We start from the raw sequence: 22,372 nt of genomic DNA on the forward strand, positions 1-22,372 counted from the left end.
AAGTACAGAGACCACTTAGAGGGTACAAGAGTGCCTGCAAAAGCATAATACCTTGAGCTTCTTAAAGGGAACCTGTCAACAGGTTTTTCCTATATAAAGTATGTCCACCACCTGTAAGCCCTCTGTTACAGCGTTCATAATATTCTGTCTATATGTCGCCAATCCCCTATATAAGGCAGAAAATATAGCTTTTATTATACTCACAGACGATGCGGTCTGGTCTGATGGGCGTCTCTGGTTTTGATCCGGTGCCTCCTATCTTCTTGCAATGCCTTCCTCCTTCCCTATTTTGTGTGGATGACGTGTCCTACGTCATCCACACAGTGTCCTCTATCACACTCCTGCGCAGGCGCACTTCTCTCTGCCCGGTCTAGGACAGAGCAAAGCATTGTAGTGCACATGAGCCGTCTTTACCTATGGGTTATCGGCGCTCTTTGGCCTTTCCCGATGCATGCGCACTACAGTACTTTGCTTCTCCTCGACAGGGGAGAGAGAAGTGAGCCTGCGCAGGAGCGTGATGGAGGACACAGGATGCATCATCCACGTGAAGCAGAGAACGAGGACGGTAATAGTAAGAAGAGAGGAGGTGACGGATGAAAACCGGACTTGCCCATTGGACCGGACCGCACCTTGTGAGTATAATAAAAACTATTTTTTGTGCTTTGCAGAGCAGATTGAGGACATATATACAGCATACTAGAAGGTTGTAACATGGCTGAAAGATGCTGACCCTACTTTATGTGGGGAAAATCTGGTGACAGGTTCCCTTTAAAAAATTTTTTATTAAAGGGGACTGTCTGACAGATCCAGTTACGTAATGCTTTTCTCGGTGATCCCTTTTATGATAATATCATATATAGTAAGGATGTAATTTATTTTATCTAGTACAGTATGTGGGTTAGTTTGTATGGGGTAAACAGGAACCGAGAAAGAAAATCATTCTTCACAGTAGCCATAAATAAAAAATGAGTGAAAATTACCCATCTGTAAATACCTTCGGGCCACTTCTATAGCCTCCTAATAATTTTCCTCCTAATATATTACATCGCACACAAAGGAAAACATTCTTTCCTTCTTTCATGTCTTTCCTTTTAGTACACAATACTTGTGTATAATTAGGAGGTGTTATTTTTTAGATATATAATGAACTAAGGAAAATCAGAGTAATTAATTCATTCTACTCATCCGCCGCATAGAAGAAAGAGAGGGGGATCTTTTTTTTTTAACATGTTTGACTTTGATACATTGCTCAATTTGTTTATATTTTGTGATTACTTTTATTTTTCACGTTGCTTTTTTTTTTTTGTTTGCTCCTAAGCATTTACTTTAATTGGCTTCAGGTGTTACCATGGTGAATCGTTAACCGTATCTGCCATTTTAATTTCTCAAAGAAGTGGATTTCTTAGAAACGCTAATAGGATCTGCATAAATTTGATATGTGCTTATACTGAAGCGTGGCAGCCGAAGTGCATTAATTCTCATTGATAAAAAGAAGCAATGTATAAATCTGCTTTGACGGGAAAGAAAAAGGATCCTATCAGAGAAACAAATGTATAAAACTAACTGGTACTAGAAAATGAATAATATTACTGACTCCCCTTATTCTCCATCATTTCACACCATGTCAGTTTTATGTTCAATCTCATAGTTTTATCATTCATTTCCTAATATATCTTCATAGTGGTTGGAGCGTCATTTTCCTGACATAGATCTTTAAATCTTCGGCATTACCAAGGGGGTATTATGGATTGTTCCACTCCTGATTTTGGCTTACAAACATGATGTAAAATACTGACTAAATACTGAACGTGTGAACAAGGCCTCATTGCAAATGACGTCTGTGCATAAAAAATATCAGCATGCACCAGTCTTTTGTATTTAATGGACCAGACTAGTGCATATAAAAGCAGGCAGGTACTGCACCAAGCAAACAGAGGCATCATGTCTGCAATATACAGATGTGATTTAAGTCATCATTAGAACTACCAAGTGCTTTCAGTGACATTGAATTGTAGTTCTAATGATGATTCATGCAGGGAAAAGAAACTTCCTGTTTCTACATAGAGCTTAGAAGGATCCAGATAGTCAGTTTTTAATCATGTGATATCATAGACCTAATGGAAAAGAGAAGAATTAACGGGGTGGAAAGGAAAAATGAGCAATTGTAACTACACAGTGCTATATAATATGATGACTGCAATATATTAAGAGGATAAAAACTTTGATGGGAGGAGGAGGAGGAGTGCTTCTTCAAGTTCAGAATCAGGCTGCAACTAATTTAAACAGTAAGTAAATAGTCATCAGGGTGGACTTTTTTGAAGAGATGTAGTAGAGATGAGTGAATTGATCTGTGAAGAATAAAATGAATTATGGATTTCCTGAAATACGATGGATTTCTGGCAAACCTGAAATCATTGGGATTCGATTTGAATAAATCCAGCATAATGGCTAATGTATAAAGCAATATATGTCACGCATGACCCATCTTTCTTTGACAGAAGTCTTCTAGCCCTGGAACATTTAAAGGGAACCTGTCATTAGATTCATGCAGCCAAAAGTACAAGCAGCATGAATCCGAGTCTGGCTATTTTATTGCAGCCGTGTATGTTTTACTTTGAATTGCTGTTGTGTTTCAGAGAAAACATGTTTTGAAAAGCCGGAAAGGATCTATTTTGTCTAGGATGATAAGACTGAGGAAGGTCCCAGTGAGTTTTCCCAGTCCCTCTCCCTTTGGGCAGGTCCGAGTGCGTTCCAACAAAACATCGAATCACACTTGGACCAATGTTATTCTATGGGACCATGCACATGTCTGATAAAAAAATCGCAGCATGTCTGAGTCTGATCTGATATTTGGATCACGCTCAACCATGCAAGACAATGAAAAACATCGGGCTGCACTCAGATGACATCTGAATGCAATCCGACTTCCGTGCACTCGGAGAATGGAGAAGAAAGAGACATTTTTTTCCATCTCTTCCTCATCCAAGAGAATCCGATGACACTATGATGAAATTCTGATCAGACTGTGATTTGCATAATCGGCCCAATCCTTTTGGATGAGAGAATCTGCAGCCGTCTGTAACTGGCCCTTGACTGACAGGTCTCTTCCTATGTGTGTATGCATATCTGGAGAGACCTTTCATTCAAGAGATGGGGGCGAGGAGATACCACCAGGGTCCTGCCTCTTTGACTAGTTCCCAACGACTTTTCACGGAGCTTCAGAGTAAAACATAAATGACGGCAATAACGCAGCCGGTGTCAGATTCATGCTGCATATAGTTCGGGCAGCATAAGTCTGATGACAGGTTTCCTCTATTAAGTATAAGATCTACTGTTTACACATCCTTCACCTCCCGTCTGACTCATCCAGGCAATGATAAAACTCCCATTTCGGGAGCAATGTCCTATTGTGCTCGAGCACAATGATATAGTTAACCCTGTGCTCCTTCTAGGTTACATTTTCCTCTCTTTATGCGCATAGGGTACCTGTAGTCTCAAGAGCACGAAGGGTTAAAGATGAGCATGAATAATCTCTCTCAATGCCAATCAACACTATTGTAACTTCCATCTCTTGTCTTCTATTTCCTGCAGAGAGATGTGTTCGGATGCTATTAAAGATGCTAGGATTAAGCTCCTGTTCAACCAGCGCCCACACGCTCACCGAGCCCGACCACTCCAGCACGCTGGGGTTATCTACCTTGGATGCCGACACTCATAGGTATGTCCTGGCACTGCCAGAGGTTGAGACTTGGCGGAAGCATCGATTGGGTTTAACCCAAGCGACTCACTCCTGCAACCTTTTGGAACCAGATACTATTTCTGAGACTTTGGTATCACGCACAGCAAGTTACGATGCCTTGTACGACCTCCGCACGCAGGAAGCGGAGACCAACTTTCCCTTTGAAGGGAGCAGTATGTTCGAGGTGGCCACTGGAGGGGAGTCTGAGTTTCCATTGAGCCCTCATGTGATTAAGAGGAGAAGAGGAGGCCTGATAGAACAGAAGGATATCATAAAAGCTCACCAGGCACACAAGATGCAAAGCACGCCCCAAGCACGACGGAAAGAGTGGGAGTAAGTACTATTGTGTCTGTGGGATGGAAGTTGAACCTAACAGTTCTTCTTTAGAAATTATTATTATGCAATTCTTTCCTTGAGCTTTTTTTATTTTCCTGTATACCTTAAATGGATATTCCCAAGATAGTAAGTTATCTTCTATCCTTAGGATTGGAGATAACTTACTGATTGCTGGGGGTCCGACCACTGGACCATCCTGGAACCTGGGAATCAGACTCTGAAGAGCACCCTCTTGAATTGATTGGAGGAGAGGAGCATGGAGCATGGAGGAGAGGAGCATGGAGCATGGAGGAGAGGAGCATGGAGCATGGAGGAGAGGAGCATGGAGCATGCTCGACCTCTACTCCATTCATTGTCCATGGGCTTGCCAAATAGCTGAATGCTGTGCTTAGCTTCCCATAGGTGTCTGAATAAGGGACAACTTGCAGTCTTCGGAAAAACCCTTTAATTAGCAACCTGGTGAAAGTGTACAAAAATACCATACAACCACTTAAAGAGTTATTCAGATTTTTCAAAATGCAAGACAACTGCAGGAAATATGCAATATAAATAAAAAAATAACCAATACTTATCTCCATCAAAGTGATTCCAGACCTGATCCTCCGGTGATCCATTAGTGGTGATGCCAGTCAATGTTTACGTTTCTAGAACAATAATTTCATGTACTTGTACCATGACATCTGCAGCCAGTCACTGAGCTCAGTGGTCATGTCCCATAAAACAGGAGTCATGTGCATGTAGGGAAAAAAAAACTAAAGACTGGTGAGACCACCGGAAGGTCAGCACTGGAGCTGTGGAACATTGGACGCAGATGATTTTTTATATATTACATATTTAGCTATTAGTCTTTTTTTTTTAAAATCCAAGACAACAAATATTAATGAGTTGTCCCATCAAGGTTGTTGTCATTGTTGGACTCTGATTATGCATTTTTCTTCTTTGGACTGATTTTGGATAAAGACCTTCCATAAGAGACCTTGACTCATGTGACAATGAGTAAACCCTAGGGTGACTTACAGAGATACTCAATGCTTCCCCTAACGTCCGTCATTACACAACTCTATGAGCCTCAATAAAAGTGCTGTGAAACTCGGCAAGGCCCAGTATGACGGTTACATTAACATGCCTGATAATACTAATAGTAACTTTTAAGTTAAAGGGGTTGTCCACTACTTTATAACCCTGTCCCATGTATGTTAACAGCTAAAGACTTTTTAAAACGGTGTGAGATACTTCTATGTCTATGTCCAGAGCCCAGAAGAGAGGCAAATCACAATGAACGGCACAGGCAGATATCAGTATGCAACAAATGGATGAGATGACGTGCTGGGAGAAAATTACACTACAAAAGTGCTAGTCTAGAGCTGTTAGCACCTATAGGGCAAGGTTATAAAGTAGTGGACAACTCCTTTAATGCTGTAACTTTGTACTTCTGTCAATATTGGCAATGTGAAGTTTTGTTCAGAGACGTGTCATTTGGTTATTCGGGTGTGTTCTCCTTCCTCTCCCTACCATCCATATTCCAACAGGACCTGGACCTGAACACTCCTGGGCCTCCTAGCTAAAGCCAGTAATGGCAGGCCTACCCTATAAAACGCTTGAGATATAGTGTAAACCCGACATGAGCATGAAACTATGTTAACATTGGTATTATTAAAGGGTTGGTCCCATCTTCTATGTTCAGGAGTGAGTTTCTCCTTATCCTTCCGACATCCTGACTCCTAGGGGGTGGAGCTCGTCTGGTTGATTGACAGCTGCTAGTCTGACCTGTGCGGTCCCAATGAGGCAACTTTAGCTGTGCAGCATTAGAAGTGCAGTGGAACTGAAGCTGGCCAGAATCAGGAGCTAACCATGTAGTCCAGAAATCCTGGCCAGAAGCAGTGCATAGATTACAAGCTAAAAAAAAGAGCTTGTAAGCACTGTGCATTTTCAGCCACAACTGCTAAACAGGTGCTTGCCCCCTTGACAAGGTGCAGAATACAATAAAATAAAAACGTTGATGTGATTTGTCCAAAATTTTAATAGCAAGTAAATTGCACTGTTACTTGTTTTGGCAAGGATTTTTTAAATTCACCCATCTTAGAAGATGGGAATAACCCTGTAAAGTGTAACTATACTTTCAGGTAACTTTTCATAATAAGCTGTCATCTCCGTGTACATGAGGAATAACATTACTTTTGGCCATCACAGAACTTGTGTCCTATCTCTTTATTTGCCCTTGATACTGAGCAGATGGGAAGCTATGATGTCTCCCATACACAGCACAGGGCAGAGAGAAGGATTCCTCTTCTTTGATATTTATGCTAGCTCACATAGAAAAACAGGAGAAGCATGGAGGAAATTATACGGCAGTATTGAGCTGTGTAAATGTGAATCCAGCTTTGGAGGGAGGTAAAAGACTTGTTAGAAAGTTCAGCACAAACTTTCTTTGTCTCCCTTTCTATATTTTCTCACTCTGCTGCTCTTCCTTTTCCCCTTACATAAAGTATAAAAGTCCGTAATCTGACACCACACACAGTAAGCTGGCAGTCTGTTTTTCCTTGAGCAACATGGAGATGGAGTTGAGCTGTTTTTTAGAGTTAATGATCAGTTAAGGGGGCAGTGGTCAGGGAAAGTGGCTAATAAGGGGAGAAAAAAGCTGAATTCTCTAATAAGAATACAAAGTTTGTTGAAAATACAGTTCCCATTTCAGGATATGTGCACAGTGAGTATTAGCAACAATTTTTTCTGCAGCAAAAGCCAGAGTGTTGGCAGGAAAAAACGCTGCATAAAATATGTAAGTTTTTGATGGATTTTTGGCCCATTTCAGATGCATTTTTTATACATTTTTTCCCATTCATTTGAATAGGTAAAAGACGATGTAAAAATGCTGAAAGAATTGCCATTTTACACGTTAAAAAATACTTTTTATATGTCTCACATAAAGACTGGACAAGTTCTTAACCTCTGAATATTAAGGATAATTCTTCCATTCACTAAAAGATTCCAAGTTGTAAGGAATTTAAACACAGGATATATTGGGCTACTTTCACACTTAGAGTAGGATATTCCATTTGTCCTTTACATTTTTAGGAACAGACAAAAAAAATTAATGTAAAAAACAGATTCGTTGCATAACTGTTGAAAGCAGAAGAAGAGGGATCTGATTGATTACTTTGGAGCCCATCTGGATTTTGATATGTGTTTGTTTTTAAAATGGAAGAAAAAGGGCATCATGTAGAACTTTTTTTTTCCTTTCTATAAAACGGACATGTAATGGAACGAGTAAGCCACAATAATCAGTGGATCCATTTCGGACATTAAAGGGAATCTGTTAGCAAGTTTTTGCTATGTAATGAACATCTGAGCACCAGCTGAGGCCACCAAGGGGAGGAGCAGTTTGTCCATGCGGTGGTAGGCCTCAGCCTGTAACAAAGAACCGTGCCTGCGACCGCAGAATCCTCTCCCTGCGTCACAAGAAAATCAAGAAACCGGTAACTGATATGCTGTGGTGATTCTGTGTGTTGTATTCCATTGTTGTATAGTTTAGCCTGACCTTATACCTGTGTATATTTAGTTGTATATCGTGTATCTAGTGTATTATTATAATCAATTACCTCAAGTAATTGTGGGCCTGCCTTTTATTCTGCATAACGAACGCACGTCCGTGTGAGCTCGGCTCAAGCCAAAAACGCTACCTAGGGTTGGTTCCTGACCCGATATAGGCCCATTCACGGACTGGGCGTATATCTAAAATAGGGACTGGTGGCAGCATACCAACTGGGGGTTGGGGAAGGCTGGTAGTGACGGTCGGAGGTTCAGATATATATATTCCTGGCGCGGCCAAGGAAGATATATATACCGCCCTCACTACAGAGGGCCTCGATACCCAGTAGGTTACAGGACAGTCTCCCTGGCGACCGCTTATCCTAGGTGCAGTTCCTTGACTGACCTGAGGCTAAGAGGGCGCTAGCGAGTTGTGCTGTGTAGTGACGTTACGGTTTAGTGACGTTGAAGGGATAACACTCTACCGTGTTCCCTGCGCTGGTTGCAGCTACCTGGCACTACTTTCTCTAGGTGCAGTACCTTGACTGACCTGAGAGGTAAAGGGGCGCCAGAGAGCTGCACCCACCGGCCGGCTTTCTACCTAATATCGAAATTACCTTGGAGGGGTCAACCATAACTCCCAAGCAGCACGCCCGCTGCCTTGGGGTCATATTCGACACTAACCTTTCCTTTACTCCCTATATCCGATCACTCACTCGCTCTTGTCACCTGCATCTTAAAAACATCTCCAGAATCCGACCTTTTCTCACTAAAACTCTTACTGTCGCTCTTATTCACTCTCGTCTGGACTACTGCAACTCTCTTCTGATCGGTCTCCCTCTTACCAAAATTTCCCCTCACCAATCTGTCCTGAATGCGGCAGCCAGGGTCATATTTATGTCCAGCCGCTTCACCGATGCCTCCACCTTGTGCCAGTCATTACACTGGTTACCCATTCACTACAGGGTCCAATATAAACTCATTGCTCTCACCCAGAAAGCTCTCTACAGTTCTGCACCACCTTATATCTCCTCTCTCATCTCAGTCTATCGTCCTACACGTGCCCTCCGTTCCACAAATGACCTAAGGCTAACATCCCCCATAATCCGAACCTCGCACCTCCGTCTCCAAGACTTCTCTCGTGCTGCACCAGTTCTCTGGAATGCTCTACCCCAGACGATCTGATTGATGCCTAGCCCCGATGTCTTCAAGCGCGCTTTAAAAACCCATCTCTTTAAACAAGCCTACCACCTCAAATACCCAGTAAACTAACTTTCCCCTGTTCCCTCCTAAATACTATTCAGAATCTGCACCCTACTGTTCATCTGTTTCTACACCCTCCATGCACACAATAACTGCACTCGGTAATTGAGTATTGCACTTGAACATACAGGCTGATGACCGCATCATACAGCTTTATATGATAATCGCGACTTATTATAATTGCCAGACCTGAAATAACAAGCACTTTCCACCTATTGTGTCCCCCCATTTCCATGTAGATAGTAAGCTTGCAAGCAGGGACCTCACTCCTAATGTAACTGTTAAACTGTCTCACCTTGTATTGAATTTATTGTAGGTACATGTCCCCGCTTAATTGTAAAGTGCTGCGGAATATGTTGGCGCTATATAAATAAAAATTATTATTATATTTATTATTATGTAATCTGAGAGCACTATGATGTAGGGACAGAGACCAGGATTCCAGCGATGTGTCACTTCATAGGCTGTGTGTAAAGGTTTCAATAAAATCAGTGTTTTATCAGCAGAAGATTATCACAACAGGACTAGTTGTCTTGTGCCTCCTGGTCCAACTAAACCTCTAGCAATAATTATCAGCTTTCTGTCAATGTAGCATGTAGAAAGAAAGCAGCGAATCAGTGATGTGGGCGGGGTTATATACGGCTCAGCATTCCGAGCACTGCTAAATCTGCACCAGAGAATACAGAAATTGTATCATAATGACAGCAGGCAGACCAGTAAGTGACACATCGCTGGAATCAGGGTTTCAGCCCCTACATCATTCTGTTCTCAGATTACATATGAAAAACCTAGTGCAAAGTTCCCTTTAATTTATGTTTGTCTGTTCCTAAAGGTGGAAAAGACAAACAGTATGTCCAAATACAAGTTGGAACACAGACTTAGAAAGTTCTATGGTAGTGTATAGTGTATAATTTTTAAAAATTCTTCAGATTAAGGTTGGTTTCACATGTCCTAATACTGACCGCGATGTCCGGACCAACCATGAGTCTCCTGACCCAAGCCTTACAGTCTTATAGGCAATATGAGGCTGTTTCGTTGGGGTCAGGAGACTCACATTTGGACTGAACATCGCGACCAATACTCGAAGCAAGAATTTTGGATGTATGAAAGTGGCCGTAAATGATAAATAATCAACAAACATGACCATTATTATGTCTCACTACTCAGGACTCCTTGTACAAAATTGTATGTATACCTGCAACAAAAACATTTAAATATTCCAATTTACAAGCGACTATGCTGTTCTCTCTCCCCCAGTCAGCTTTCTAATGCTTAGAAAATATCACTAAAAACAACCTTATCCCAAGAATAAAAAGATAATTATAAATTCTTCATAAAAATATAATACTACTTACTGTTAAAAACATACCAAACAATATAACTGTAAAAATAAATACAATAAAAATAAAACTTTAAAACTATGAAGATATTTTAAATGATTTGTATCGCCACCTTCTGGGCATAAGTGGGAATGCAACATTTTTTTATTATTTTTTTTTTTTACAATCAGTAGTCAATATTCCTTATAATATACAACTTGTTTTTTATGTTTATTCAACATCAGTAAATTAACTTTACAAGGAAAGACACTGCTTATATCTTCAATATGAGTTTCTTTTTCAGTTTATAGAACAGTATAAAACAAATATTTGCTCATTTAAATTAAATATTTACTATTAATAATAATAAATTAATTAATACATTTCACCTAATGAGTTTCTTTTCAAGTATTAGATGTTGGCTTTGATTTAAATGTCAAAATGAATTTTTAAACAGATTTCATAATACAAGCTGCATACTTTGCCGCATAAATACTTTTGACATGATGAGGCCGAATGGCTGCAGAATGACACCATGATTGTTTTTTCTAAATGAGCAGCCCTAGCTGTCCTTAAAAAATGCTCATTTCAATATCAGGCAGGAAAATTTTTCAAAAGGATTCTACAGCCACTTTAATATGGATTTTCACAGTATGTACACCAGCCTCATCAGGTCTAGGAGATCTACTCAGTAACGTATGGAATTTTATTTGTGAAATCTGGTAACAGATCTGCTTTAACAGGAATCTGTCAGCTCATTCTTGTGTGTAGGTTATAAGAAAAAAAAAAGTGATTTCATACCTTTGAAAGAGGCAGCCAGATAATTTACTTGTCTTTGATTATGTACAGTGAAGGAAATAATTATTTGATCCCTTGCTGTTTTTGTAAGTTGGCCCGCTGACAAAGACATGAACAGTCTGTAATTTTTAGGGAAGGTTAATTTTAACATTGAGAGAGAGAATATCCAAAATAAATCAAGAAAATCACATTATATAGATTAGATAAATTTATTTGCATTTTGCAGTGAGAAATAAGTATTTGATCCCCTACAAACCATTATGAGTTCTGGCTCCTACAGACCAGTTAGACGCTCCTAATCCTCTAGTTACCTGCATTAAAGACAACTGTCTTACATAGTCATCTGTATAAAAGACTCCTGTCCATAGACTCAATTAATCAGTCAGACCCTAACCTTTACAACATGGGCAAGACCAAAGAGCTTTGTAAGGATGTCAGGGACAAGATCATAGACCTGCACAAAGCTGGAATGGGTTAGAAAACCATAAGTAAGACGCTGGGTGAGAAGGAGACAACTGTTGGTGCAATAGTAAGAAAATGGAAGAAATACAAAATGACTATCAAATGACATTGATCTGGGGCACCATGCAAAATCTCACCTCGTGGGGTATCCTTGATCATGAAGAAGGTGAGAGATCAGCCAAAAACTACATGGGGGGAACTTGTTAATGATCTCAAGGCAGCTCGGACCACAGTCCCCAAGAAAACCATTGGTAACACATTATGCCTTAAAGGTTTAAAATCCTGCAGTGCCCGCAAGGTCCCCTTGCTCAAGAAGGCACATGTACAGGCCCGTCTGAAGTTTGCCAATGAACACCTGGATGATTCTGTGAGTTATTGGGAGAAGGTGCTGTGGTCAGATGAGACAAAAATTGAGCTCTTTGGCATCAACTCAACTCACTGTGTTTGGAGGAAGAAAAATATTGCCTATGACCCAAAGAACAGCATCCCCACTGTCAAGCATGGAGGTGGAAACATTGTTTTAGGGGTGTTTTTCTGCTAAGGGCACAGGACTACTTCACCGCATCAATGGGAGAATGGATGTAACGTAAAAAGCTGAGTGACAACCTCCTTTCCTCCACCTGGACATTAAAAATGGGTCGTGGCTGGGTCTTCCAGCAAGACAATGACCCAAAACATACAGCCAAGGCAACAAAGGAGTGGCTCAAAAAGAAGCACAGTAAGGTCATGGAGTGGCCTAGCCAGTCTCCAGACCTTAATCCCATAGAAAACTTATGGAGGGAGTTGAAGCTCCGAGTTGCCAAGTGACAGCCTCAAAATCTGAATGATTTAGAGATGATCTGCAAAGAGGAGTGGACCAAAATTCCTCCTGACATGTGCGCAACCCTCATCATCAACTACAAAAAATGTCTGACTGCTGTGCTTGTCAACAAGGGTTTTGCCACCAAGTATTAAGTGGTGTTTGCCAGAGGGATCAAATACTTATTTCTCACTGCAAAATGCAAATAAATGTATCTAATTTATACAATGTGATTTTCTTGATTTATTTTGGATATTCTATCTCTCAATGTTAAAATTAACCTACCCTTAAAATGATAGACTGTTCATGTCTTTGTCTGTGGGCAAACTTACAAAAACAGCAAGGGATCAAATACTTGCTTCCTTCACTGTAAATGGTGAATTGCTGTAAAATCACAGTTGCCATGCACCTCTAATTAATCTCTTTGACAAAAGAAGTTGCAAGTGATCTTGTAACTATCATGATATTCCTTATTGTGCCAATTGCAACATTTCTCCCAATAAGAAATAAATGCAAAGTAGATTAAGAAAAAATAGTTATGTGCACTAGCTTAAAGGGGTTTTCTATTTTCTGGTTCCCCCATCTAATAACCAGTGCTGTGTAAAAATAATAAAATCAGATGGTACACAATGTATTCACCCTATACTTAGCCAAGCAAAATGGAAAGTTTGTATGTTAAAGCATGGGCATAACTACCAAGGCCGCATGCATAGCAGCTACATCACTGTATTATCGATGTACTGTGACATCACTGTGAGTATTATCCATGTACTGTGATATCACTGTGTGTATTATCCATGTTCTGTGATATCACTGTGTCATCACTGTGTGTATAATTCCTGTACTGTGACATCACTGTGTGTATTATCCCTATACTGTGACATCACTGTGTGTATTATCCATGTACTGTGACATCACTGTGTGTATTATCCCTGTACTGTGACATCACTGTGTGTATTATCCCTGTACTGTGACATCACTGTTTTTATTATCCCTGTATTGTGATATCACTGTGTGTATTATCCCTGTACTGTGACATCACTGTGTGTATTATCCCTATACTGTGACATCACTGTGTGTATTATCCATGTACTGTGACATCACTGTGTGTATTATCCCTGTACTGTGACATCACTGTGTGTATTATCCCTGTACTGTGACATCACTGTTTTTATTATCCCTGTGCTGTGACATCACTGTGTGTATTATCTCTGTACTGTGACATCACTGTGTGTATTATCCCTGTACTGTGACATCACTGTGTGTATTATCCCTGTACTGTGACATCACTGTGTGTATTATCCTTGTACTGTGACATCACTGTGTGTATTATCCCTGTACTGTGACATCACTGTGTGTATTATCCATGTACTGTGACATCACTGTGTGTATTATCCCTGTACTGTGATATCAGTGTGTATTACCCCTGTACTGTGACATCACTGTGTATTATCCCTGTACTGTGACATCACTGTGTGTATTATCCCTGTACTGTTACATCACTGTGTGTATTATCCCTGTACTGTGACATCAGTGTGTGTATTACCTCTGTACTGTGACATCACTGTGTGTATTATCCCTGTACTGTGACATCACTGTGTGTATTATCCCTGTACTGTGACATCACTGTGTGTATTATCTATGTACTTTGACATCACTGTGTGTATTATCCCGGTACTGTGATATCACAGTGTGTATTACCCCTGTACTGTGACATCACTGTGTATTATCCCTGTACTGTGACATCACTGTGTGTATTACTCTTACATCACTGTGTGTATTATCCCTGTATCCCTGTACTGTGACATCACTGTGAGCATTATCCCTGTATTGTGACATCACTGTGTGCATTATCCATGTACTGTGACATCACTGTGTGTATTATCCCTGTACTGTGACATCACTGTGTGCATTATCCATGTACTGTGACATCACTGTGTGCATTATCCATGTACTGTGACATCACTGTGTGCATTATCCATGTACTGTGACATCACTGTGTGTATTACCATGTACTATTACATCACTGTGTGTATTATCCCTGTACTGTGACATCACTGTGTGTATTATCCTTGTACTGTGACATCACTGTGTGCATTATCCATGTACTGTGACATCACTGTGTGCATTTTCCATGTAATGTTACATCACTGTGTGTATTATCCCTGTACTGTGACATCACTGTGTGTATTATCTCTGTACTGTTACATCACTGTGTGTATTCTTCCTGTACCGTGACATCACTGTGTGTATTATCCCTGTACTGTGACATCACTGTGTGTATTATCCCTGTACTGTGACATCACTGTGTGTATTATCTCTTGACTGTGTATTACCCCTGTACCCTGACATAACTCCCCCCCCCTGTAATTTAAGATCACTGTTCATTATCCCTGTATTTAGACATCAATACAATTATCATCCCTGTACAGTGATATCACTATGTTTATTATTCCTGTACCTAAACATCAAAATGTATATTATCTCTGTACTGAGACATCACTCTGATTATTATCGCTTTCCATTAGGGAGATATTGAAAGTATTTTGTTTACTTTTTAAATCTGAAGATGGACTTTTGTAAAAGTATTTCTAAGTTCCATAAAACTAATAGGGGCCGATTCATCAAGACCGCAGTAGATCACATTCACGTCTCGCCAGTCTTGCTGGAGTAGAAGTCGCTGAATTAATTAAGAAGCGCACATTATTGAATTCGGCATGTTTTCCCTCTGCACAGAGGTAGAAATGCTACTCTAGTCAGAGACTGGAAAAGCATTTCTGGTGCACAAAACGCTGTCACTTTTAAAGAATTTGACAGGCGGGCATGATGGAGCTAATTGAAACTGACGTGAAAATGCCAAAAATTGCAATTTTTCTGTGCAAATCCACATTCCGCAAACATTTCATGGACTTTTCAAAGTTTTTACTCTAGTTTAAAAAGCATTGATGAATCGGCCCCATAGTATTTTAATTAATAATCATCATAAAGTTTTCATGTTTTGAGATTGCTGCTAAAATTGGTCATGGTAAAGTTGTGCGGTATTCTAAGTTTTACTATGGGTCCCAACTAATATTTCTTACACCCTTGTGTTAAAATGTTACTCCAATGATTCACTGAAAAATCCTCTAATTGCACATCAGTGTGTAAATGAAGGTTTATGGTGTAAAAATAAAGCCATGTATTTATTAACTTCATTTACTTGCAAAGCTGCAAAATCCATTGATTTCAGCACGGTGCATAGTAGAATAAAGAATGTGGTAAGTAGAATAATGAATTCCTGCAGTCCTCTACTTTCTCCCTTCTCAAAGACTTAGTGAGAAAGATAACTAAAAAACATTGAATATCTTTCCTTAGCGTGGAATGACATGAGGCCTTTGTGTCTGTAGAGTCATGTAAAGTCCTGTGATCAAAGCAGCACCTGCACGGATCCAAGTAGGCAGGCAGTCTCTGCAAATGTGACGGGTGGGAGCATAGCGGTGCTGTGATGACAGAGGGAAGAAAGTGACAAGTATAAGGTACAGTAAGTTAGAAGAAATTTGAAAAGTCCCCAGAATAAGAGACAAGCATCCAAGACAGTTTAAATCTCAATTTATACCATAATATAAACACATGCAGTACTTCTTCCATTGCCATAAAATGTTGTCACCTACTTTGCAAAATAAGAATTAGTATTTTCTCAAAAAAACACTTTTCTCTCTGGGAATGCATTGTGTTAATTGACCTGCGTTGTGTGTGGATGAAGATGGGGCAAAATAATTAAAGAAGCACTTCCTCTTCCCATCAAAGTTTTTATCCTCTTAATATATTGCAATCATCATATTATATAGCACTATGCACTTATGACTAGTGTTGAGCGATACCTTCCGTTTTCAGGAAATATCGTATTGGATTGGATCGGACCGATACCCAAAAAGTATCGGATATCGCCGATTCTGATACCGGAAACCAATGCAAGTCAATGGGACACAAATATCGGAATGAAAAGAAACCCTTTCTTTCCTTGTAGGTTAAATCTACATGAAGTAAAACAACTAAGAATAAAGTAGAATGTATTACGCGAAAAGCTGGCAATTCATCAGCGGCATACACCGGTACCCGACAATTTATAACAGAAAGAATAGAGCATCACACATAGATTAGATAGATAGAAACATGTCAGTCACATATATAAGAAGTACAGTGACAGTGTTGCTTACTGTACTTGTCATTTAGTGTAAAGGATTTATAAAAAAAAATAATAGTGTTTTCATGCACCGTCTCTTTAAAAAAGCCGGCCGGCAATTCAGCAGCGGTACCCGACAATTTAGAATAGAAGGAATAGAGAATCACACAAAGATTAGATAGATAGAAACATGTCAGTCACATATATATGAAGTACAGTGACAGTGTTGATTACTGTACTTGTCATTTAGTGTTAAAATAAAGGATTTATTTAAAAAAAATTGGCGTAGGGTTCCCCGTAATTTTAGGCTCTAGCGGAGGTTAAGCAGACGGCTGGGGCAGATGTTTGAAGCCTGGGAAGGGGGTAATAGCCACGGAGCTTCCCAGGCTACTAATATCAGCCCCCAGCTGAATATCTAGCCTTTACTAGCTATTAAAATGGGGGACCCCCCCAAAAAATGACGTGGGGTCCCCCCTAATTTAATAGCTAGGAAAGGCTAGGCAGACAGCTGGGGGCTGATATTAATAGCCAAGGAAGGGTGCCATGAATATTGGCCCCCTCCCTGGCTAGAAACACCAGCCGTCAGCCGCCCCAGAAATGGCGCATCCATAGGATACGCCAATTCTGGCACTTAGCCTCGCTCTTCCCACTGCCCTGTAGCGGTGGCAGTGGGGTAATAGGGCTGGGGTTGATGTCAGCTTATAATGCCAGCTGACATCAAGCCCAGGTTAATAATGGAGAGGCATCTATAAGACACCCCCATTACTAACACCATAGTCAAAGTTAAAAAAAACCCACAAACACCCAGAATAAAATCCTTTAATTGAAATAAACACACAATTCTTTATTGTTCTAAATTAAACCATACTTACCATCACGCCCATTCCAGCTGAAGCCAACGATCTCCTGCAATAAAAGAAAAATAATAAAGCAACCTCATCCTTACCTTTCCATGGTTCCCATGACAGCTTCAGCTCTGCTACATCGAGATGAGAGGCTGGACCACAGCAGAACACTGCCATACAGCCTGTCATCCCGCAGACACTGAGAAGCGCAGGCATGCTTGCGCTCCTCAGTGTCTCTCTGTGACGGCATAAAGATGAGCCGAGGTCATGTCCAATGAACTCGGCTCACCTCATGCACGTCACTGACAGCGTGGGAAAATTCTCCTGCACTCAGCGCTTCAGCGTGAGAATTTTCCCACGCTGTCAGTGACATGCATGAGGTGAGTTCATGTCCAATGAACTCAGCTGACCTCATGCACGTCACTGACAGCGTGGGAAAATTCTCACGCTGAAGCGCTGAGTGCAGGAGAATTTTCCCACGCTGTCAGTGACGTGCATGAGGTGAGCCGAGTTCATTGGACATGACCTCGGCTCATCTTTATGCCGTCACAGAGAGACACTGAGGAGCGCAAGCATGCCTGCGCTTCTCAGTGTCTGCGGGATGACAGGCTGTATGGCAGTGTTCTGCTGTGGTCCAGCCTCTCATCTCGATGTAGCAGAGCTGAAGCTGTCGTGGGAACCATGGAAAGCTAAGGATGAGGTTGCTTTATTATTTTTCTTTTATTGCAGGAGATCGTTGGCTTCAGTTGGAATGGGCGTGATGGTAAGTATAGTTTAATTTAGAACAATAAAGAATTGTGCGTTTATTTCAATTAAAGGACTTTTTTCTGGGTGTTGTGTTTTTTTTAAATACTTTACTAGAAATTCATGGTGGTCATGTCTAATATTGGCGTGACCCCATGAATTTCGGGCTTAGGGCCAGCTGATAATGCCAAGCTGGCCCTAACCCCTTTATTACCCAGTGAGCCACCGCATCAGGGCCCTGGATGAGTTGGGTACAGCGCCAGAAGATGGTGCTTCTATGAACGTGCCATTTTCCGGGGTGGCTGCGGGCTGCAATTTGCAGCGCGGGTGGCCCAGAAAGCTTGGGCCTCCCTGCGCTGCAGATTCCAGCCCCCAGCTGCCTAGTTGTACCTGGCTGGACACAAAAACAGGGCGAAGCCCCACGTCAATTTTTTTTAAATTATTTCATAAAATAATTTTAAAAAAAAGGGCTTCCCTATATTGTTGTGTCCGGCCAGGTACAAATAGGCAGCTGGTGGTTGGGGGCAGCCCGTTCCTGCCTGCTGTACCTGGCTGGACACAAATATAGTGCGAAGCCCCACGTCAATTTTTTTTTAATTATTTCATGAAATAATTTAAAAAAAAAGGGATTCCCTATATTGTTGTGTCCGGCCAGGTACAAATAGGCAGCTGGTGGTTGGGGGCAGCCCGTTCCTGCCTGCTGTACCTGGCTGGACACAAATATAGTGCGAAGCGCCACGTCAATTTTTTTTTAATTATTTCATGAAATAATTAAAAAAAAAAGGGCTTCCCTATATTGTTGTGTCCGGCCAGGTACAAATAGGCAGCTGGGAGTTGGGGGCAGCCCGTTCCTGCCTGCTGTACCTGGCTGGCATACAAAAATATGGCAAAGCCAACGTCAAAATTTTTGGGAAAAATTAATTAAAAAATAAATAATAATTTAGGGACTGCATCTTTATTAACCCCTCAAGTGTCATTTAGTGTTAAAATAAAGGATTTATTAAAAATAAAATTGGCGTGGGATCCCCCATAATTTTAGTCTCTAGCGGAGGTTAAGCAGATGGCTGGGGCAGATGTTTGAAGCCTGGGAAGGGGGTAATACCCACGGAGCTTCCCAGGCTACTAATATCAGCCCCCAGCTGAATACCTACCCTTTACTAGCTATTAAAATGGGAGACCCCCCCAAAAAATGACGTGGGGTCCTCCCTATTTTAATAGCTAGCAAAGGCTAGGCAGACAGCTGGGGGCTGATATTAATAGCCCAGGAAGGGTGCCATGAATATTGGCCCCCTCCCAGGCTAGAAACACCAGCTGTCAGCCGCCCCAGAAATGGCGCATCCATAGGATGCGCCAATTATGGCACTTAGCCTCGCTCTTCCACGCTGCCCTGGTGCGGTGGCAGGGGGTAATAGTGGTGGGGTTCATGTCAGCGCCAGCTGCCATGAAGCCCAGGTTAGTAATGATGGGCGTCTATAAGACACCCCCATTACTAACCTACAAAGTGTTAAAAATAAAAAACACACACTACACCCAGAAAAAAATAATTTATTTGAAATAAAACACACCATTTTATTTAATTCTTAGTTTATTAAAAAAAAAATAGTTACCTGTCCACGTTCCTGCGCTGATCTCCCATGCACAGCTGTCACATCTGGAGATGAGACAGCTGTCATGGCTGCTGTAAGCTCACACTGCCGGGAACACGTCCGCTCCCGGCAGCGGGAGCCCCTGACTGAGGTCACCGGAGTGCATTCAGGCAGCGCAGCTCCGGAGGCCTCCTTTACGGCACTGCTGTACCGTGGGAATTTCTCACGGTACAGCGGGGCCGTAAAGCAGCTAACCGCAGCAGCGCTGCCTGAACTCCGGCGAACCCGCTTATGGCATGACGGGGCTGCTTTACGGCCCCATCATTCTAGCGGCGGCAGCGGTTCAGATCGGTCACATTCTATGTGGCTGCTCTGAACTGGAGATCATCGTGGGACACTCGTGGACTACTACGGAGGGGTAAGGATAAGGTGGTGGTTTATTATTTTATATTTTATTACAGGAGATTGATGGCTTCGGGGAATTAGGTGTCTAGGTGAGTATAGGTGTAGTTTTTTGTTTTTTACTTTATTTTAGGTGGCGATCGGTGGGGACAGGTAATGTATAAACTAATTTATTGTAGGTAACCACTGGCCACCAATGACATGTATTTAAAATTTATTGGGGACCATGGGGCAGTTTAAATAGCAGGATCAGGCTGATGGGAACTACTGCTCCCATCAAGCTGATCCTGCTGGCACGAGTGGACGGGTTACAGACATAGGCCGATGGGAGTAGTACTGTCACATCGGCCTATGTTTGCCTGCACGCAGACATCGCACAGACACAGCGCACACCCGCACACACCCGCAGACATCGCACAGACACCGCGCACACCCGCACACATCGCACAGACACCCACACACACTAATCATGACGGGTCTGGGAGGTGAGGCTGACCTGTGCGACCGTGGGAAAGTTCATGTGAGTTCATGCAATGCAGTCAAGCATGAACTCACATGAACCCTCCGAGGGCACCGCGGCTACTTCAAATGAACAGCTGATCGGCATCAGCTGATACCTCAGCTGTTCATTTGAAATGACCAGCGGGAAAGCGCAGCACAGAACGGGAAAGCCGGCGGTGAAGTCTTTTCACTGCCGGCTTCCCCGCCCGGGTCCTTCGCTCCCCGCTCCTTGGTGCTGCGCTCCCCGCCCGGTCCTAACTTACGAGCAGGATGGGAGGTGGCGAGGGGAGCGGAGGATCGGGGTGGGAGGCTGCGGGGAAGCAGTATGGGGCTGTGTGATTGTTTAAAAGCCGGCGGCTTTTTACCGCCCGCCGGCTTTTAAACAATCAGGAGAATTCTCTCAAGCTAGGATGGCATTCTGATGACAGGCTGGATCGCAGCTGAGCACTGCCATCCAGCTTGTCATCCTTCAGAGACACTGCAGAGCGCAGGCATTATGGGAACTTCCGATTCCGGTATTCGATATTCTAAAAGTATCAGAATTAAGTATCGGAATTCCGATACCGCGAATATCGGCCGATACCCGATATTTCAGTATCGGAATGCTCAACACTACTTATGACTATGTACTTCGACTAGTCAAAGCCCTCATTAGCATAGAAAACGGGGACATTATAAATGCTTTTTTTTTAACCTTATTTTTACAGAAAAACACTATACAGGGCTAGTTAAGCAGGGAATTTACTCATAAATAAGTGAATGCAGCTGGGTTGGAGGGTATGGGGGACCTGACAGGTTACCTTTAAATCCCTCATCCTGGCCACTTTTATTTAATAATGTGCCCCATCCTGGCCACCTAGGTCTCTCTGCTCTGGCTGTGCCCCCTAGGTCCCTTGGCCGTGTCCTATCATAGGGGGCACAGCCAGGGCCAAGGGACCTAGGGGGTACAAGCAGGGACCTAGCGGGCCAGCCAGGGTCCAAGGGGGCACAGCCAGGGGCCAAGGGGGCACAGCCCGGGGCCAAGGGGGCACAACCAGGGGCTTTGGGGGGCACAGCCATGGGCCTAGAGAGCCTCAGGCCCTAGGTCACTCGATCTTGGCTGTGTCCTCTATGTCCCTTGGTCTGGCCTCCACATCCACAGTGACAGAAGCGTAAAAAAAAAAAGATTCCCCTTACCAGCCTGCGCTCCCGGCGCCGCATGGTGTCCTCTTCTTAGATCCAGCGCGCTCATGTTAAAATGGCCGCTGACCCAGCAAAGGCCGGTGGATGACATGAGTGTGCCTGTCCATATGCTGGCGACATCACTGTCATGCGCCACCTACGATGGCCACACTCACATCAGCCACCGGCCTTTGCAAGGTCGGCGGCCTATTGCGACGGGACAATACATTTCAAGTGAATGTGCGTCCAAGGTCAGTTGAAACCAGCATGCCCACTCTGCATCCTGCTTGGGGGCCCATCGGAGGATTTTCGGGTGTCCCGGAGGGCCAGTCCAACCCTGTATCCCGCCATGTAATATAAAAACAGCCTGTACTTACCCCCAGTGGAAGAAAAACATTCGGAGGAAGTCAGAGAATCATTTCATCTGGATGTAAGTTTTGTCCAAAGGAAGTGAGAGTAAAGTGGTTGGTTCATTAGCGAACGCTGATTGCATGCAGGGCTCATGTGATATAACAATGTCAAGCGAGCCCTGGGAGCCTCGCCATCGACATCACTGGAGCAGTGTCAGCACTGAGAGTAAGTACAGGCTGTTTTTATTTTACATGGGGGGATATAGTAATTGAAAAGTGGTTATCCAAATAGTGGACAACCCCTTTAATTAACATAAGTAATGCTCTTGTGTTCCCACTTGCATCTTTGGTAGAGGCTTAGGTCCTGTAATAACAAATGA

General features: G+C 42.4%; 1 protein-coding gene across 6 annotated transcripts in view; it reads left to right on the plus strand.

Annotated features, from left to right (window-relative positions):
- Window positions 1-22,372, plus strand: part of CACNA1E (calcium voltage-gated channel subunit alpha1 E) — a 1,192,401-nt gene that overhangs the window by 237,143 nt on the left and 932,886 nt on the right. For all 6 annotated transcript variants that reach the window (XM_073643295.1, XM_073643291.1, XM_073643293.1 and 3 more), the window contains one exon: window positions 3,592-4,072. In XM_073643295.1, coding sequence (XP_073499396.1) covers window positions 3,606-4,072 — 467 coding nt within the window. In that variant the 5' untranslated portion in view covers window positions 3,592-3,605. The remainder of the gene's footprint in view (window positions 1-3,591; window positions 4,073-22,372) is intronic.

This window comes from Phyllobates terribilis, unplaced genomic scaffold (genome assembly GCF_046119375.1).
Source record: "Phyllobates terribilis strain yellow unplaced genomic scaffold, ASM4611937v1 Scaffold_8__6_contigs__length_399053987, whole genome shotgun sequence".
Lineage (NCBI taxonomy): Eukaryota > Metazoa > Chordata > Amphibia > Anura > Dendrobatidae > Phyllobates > Phyllobates terribilis.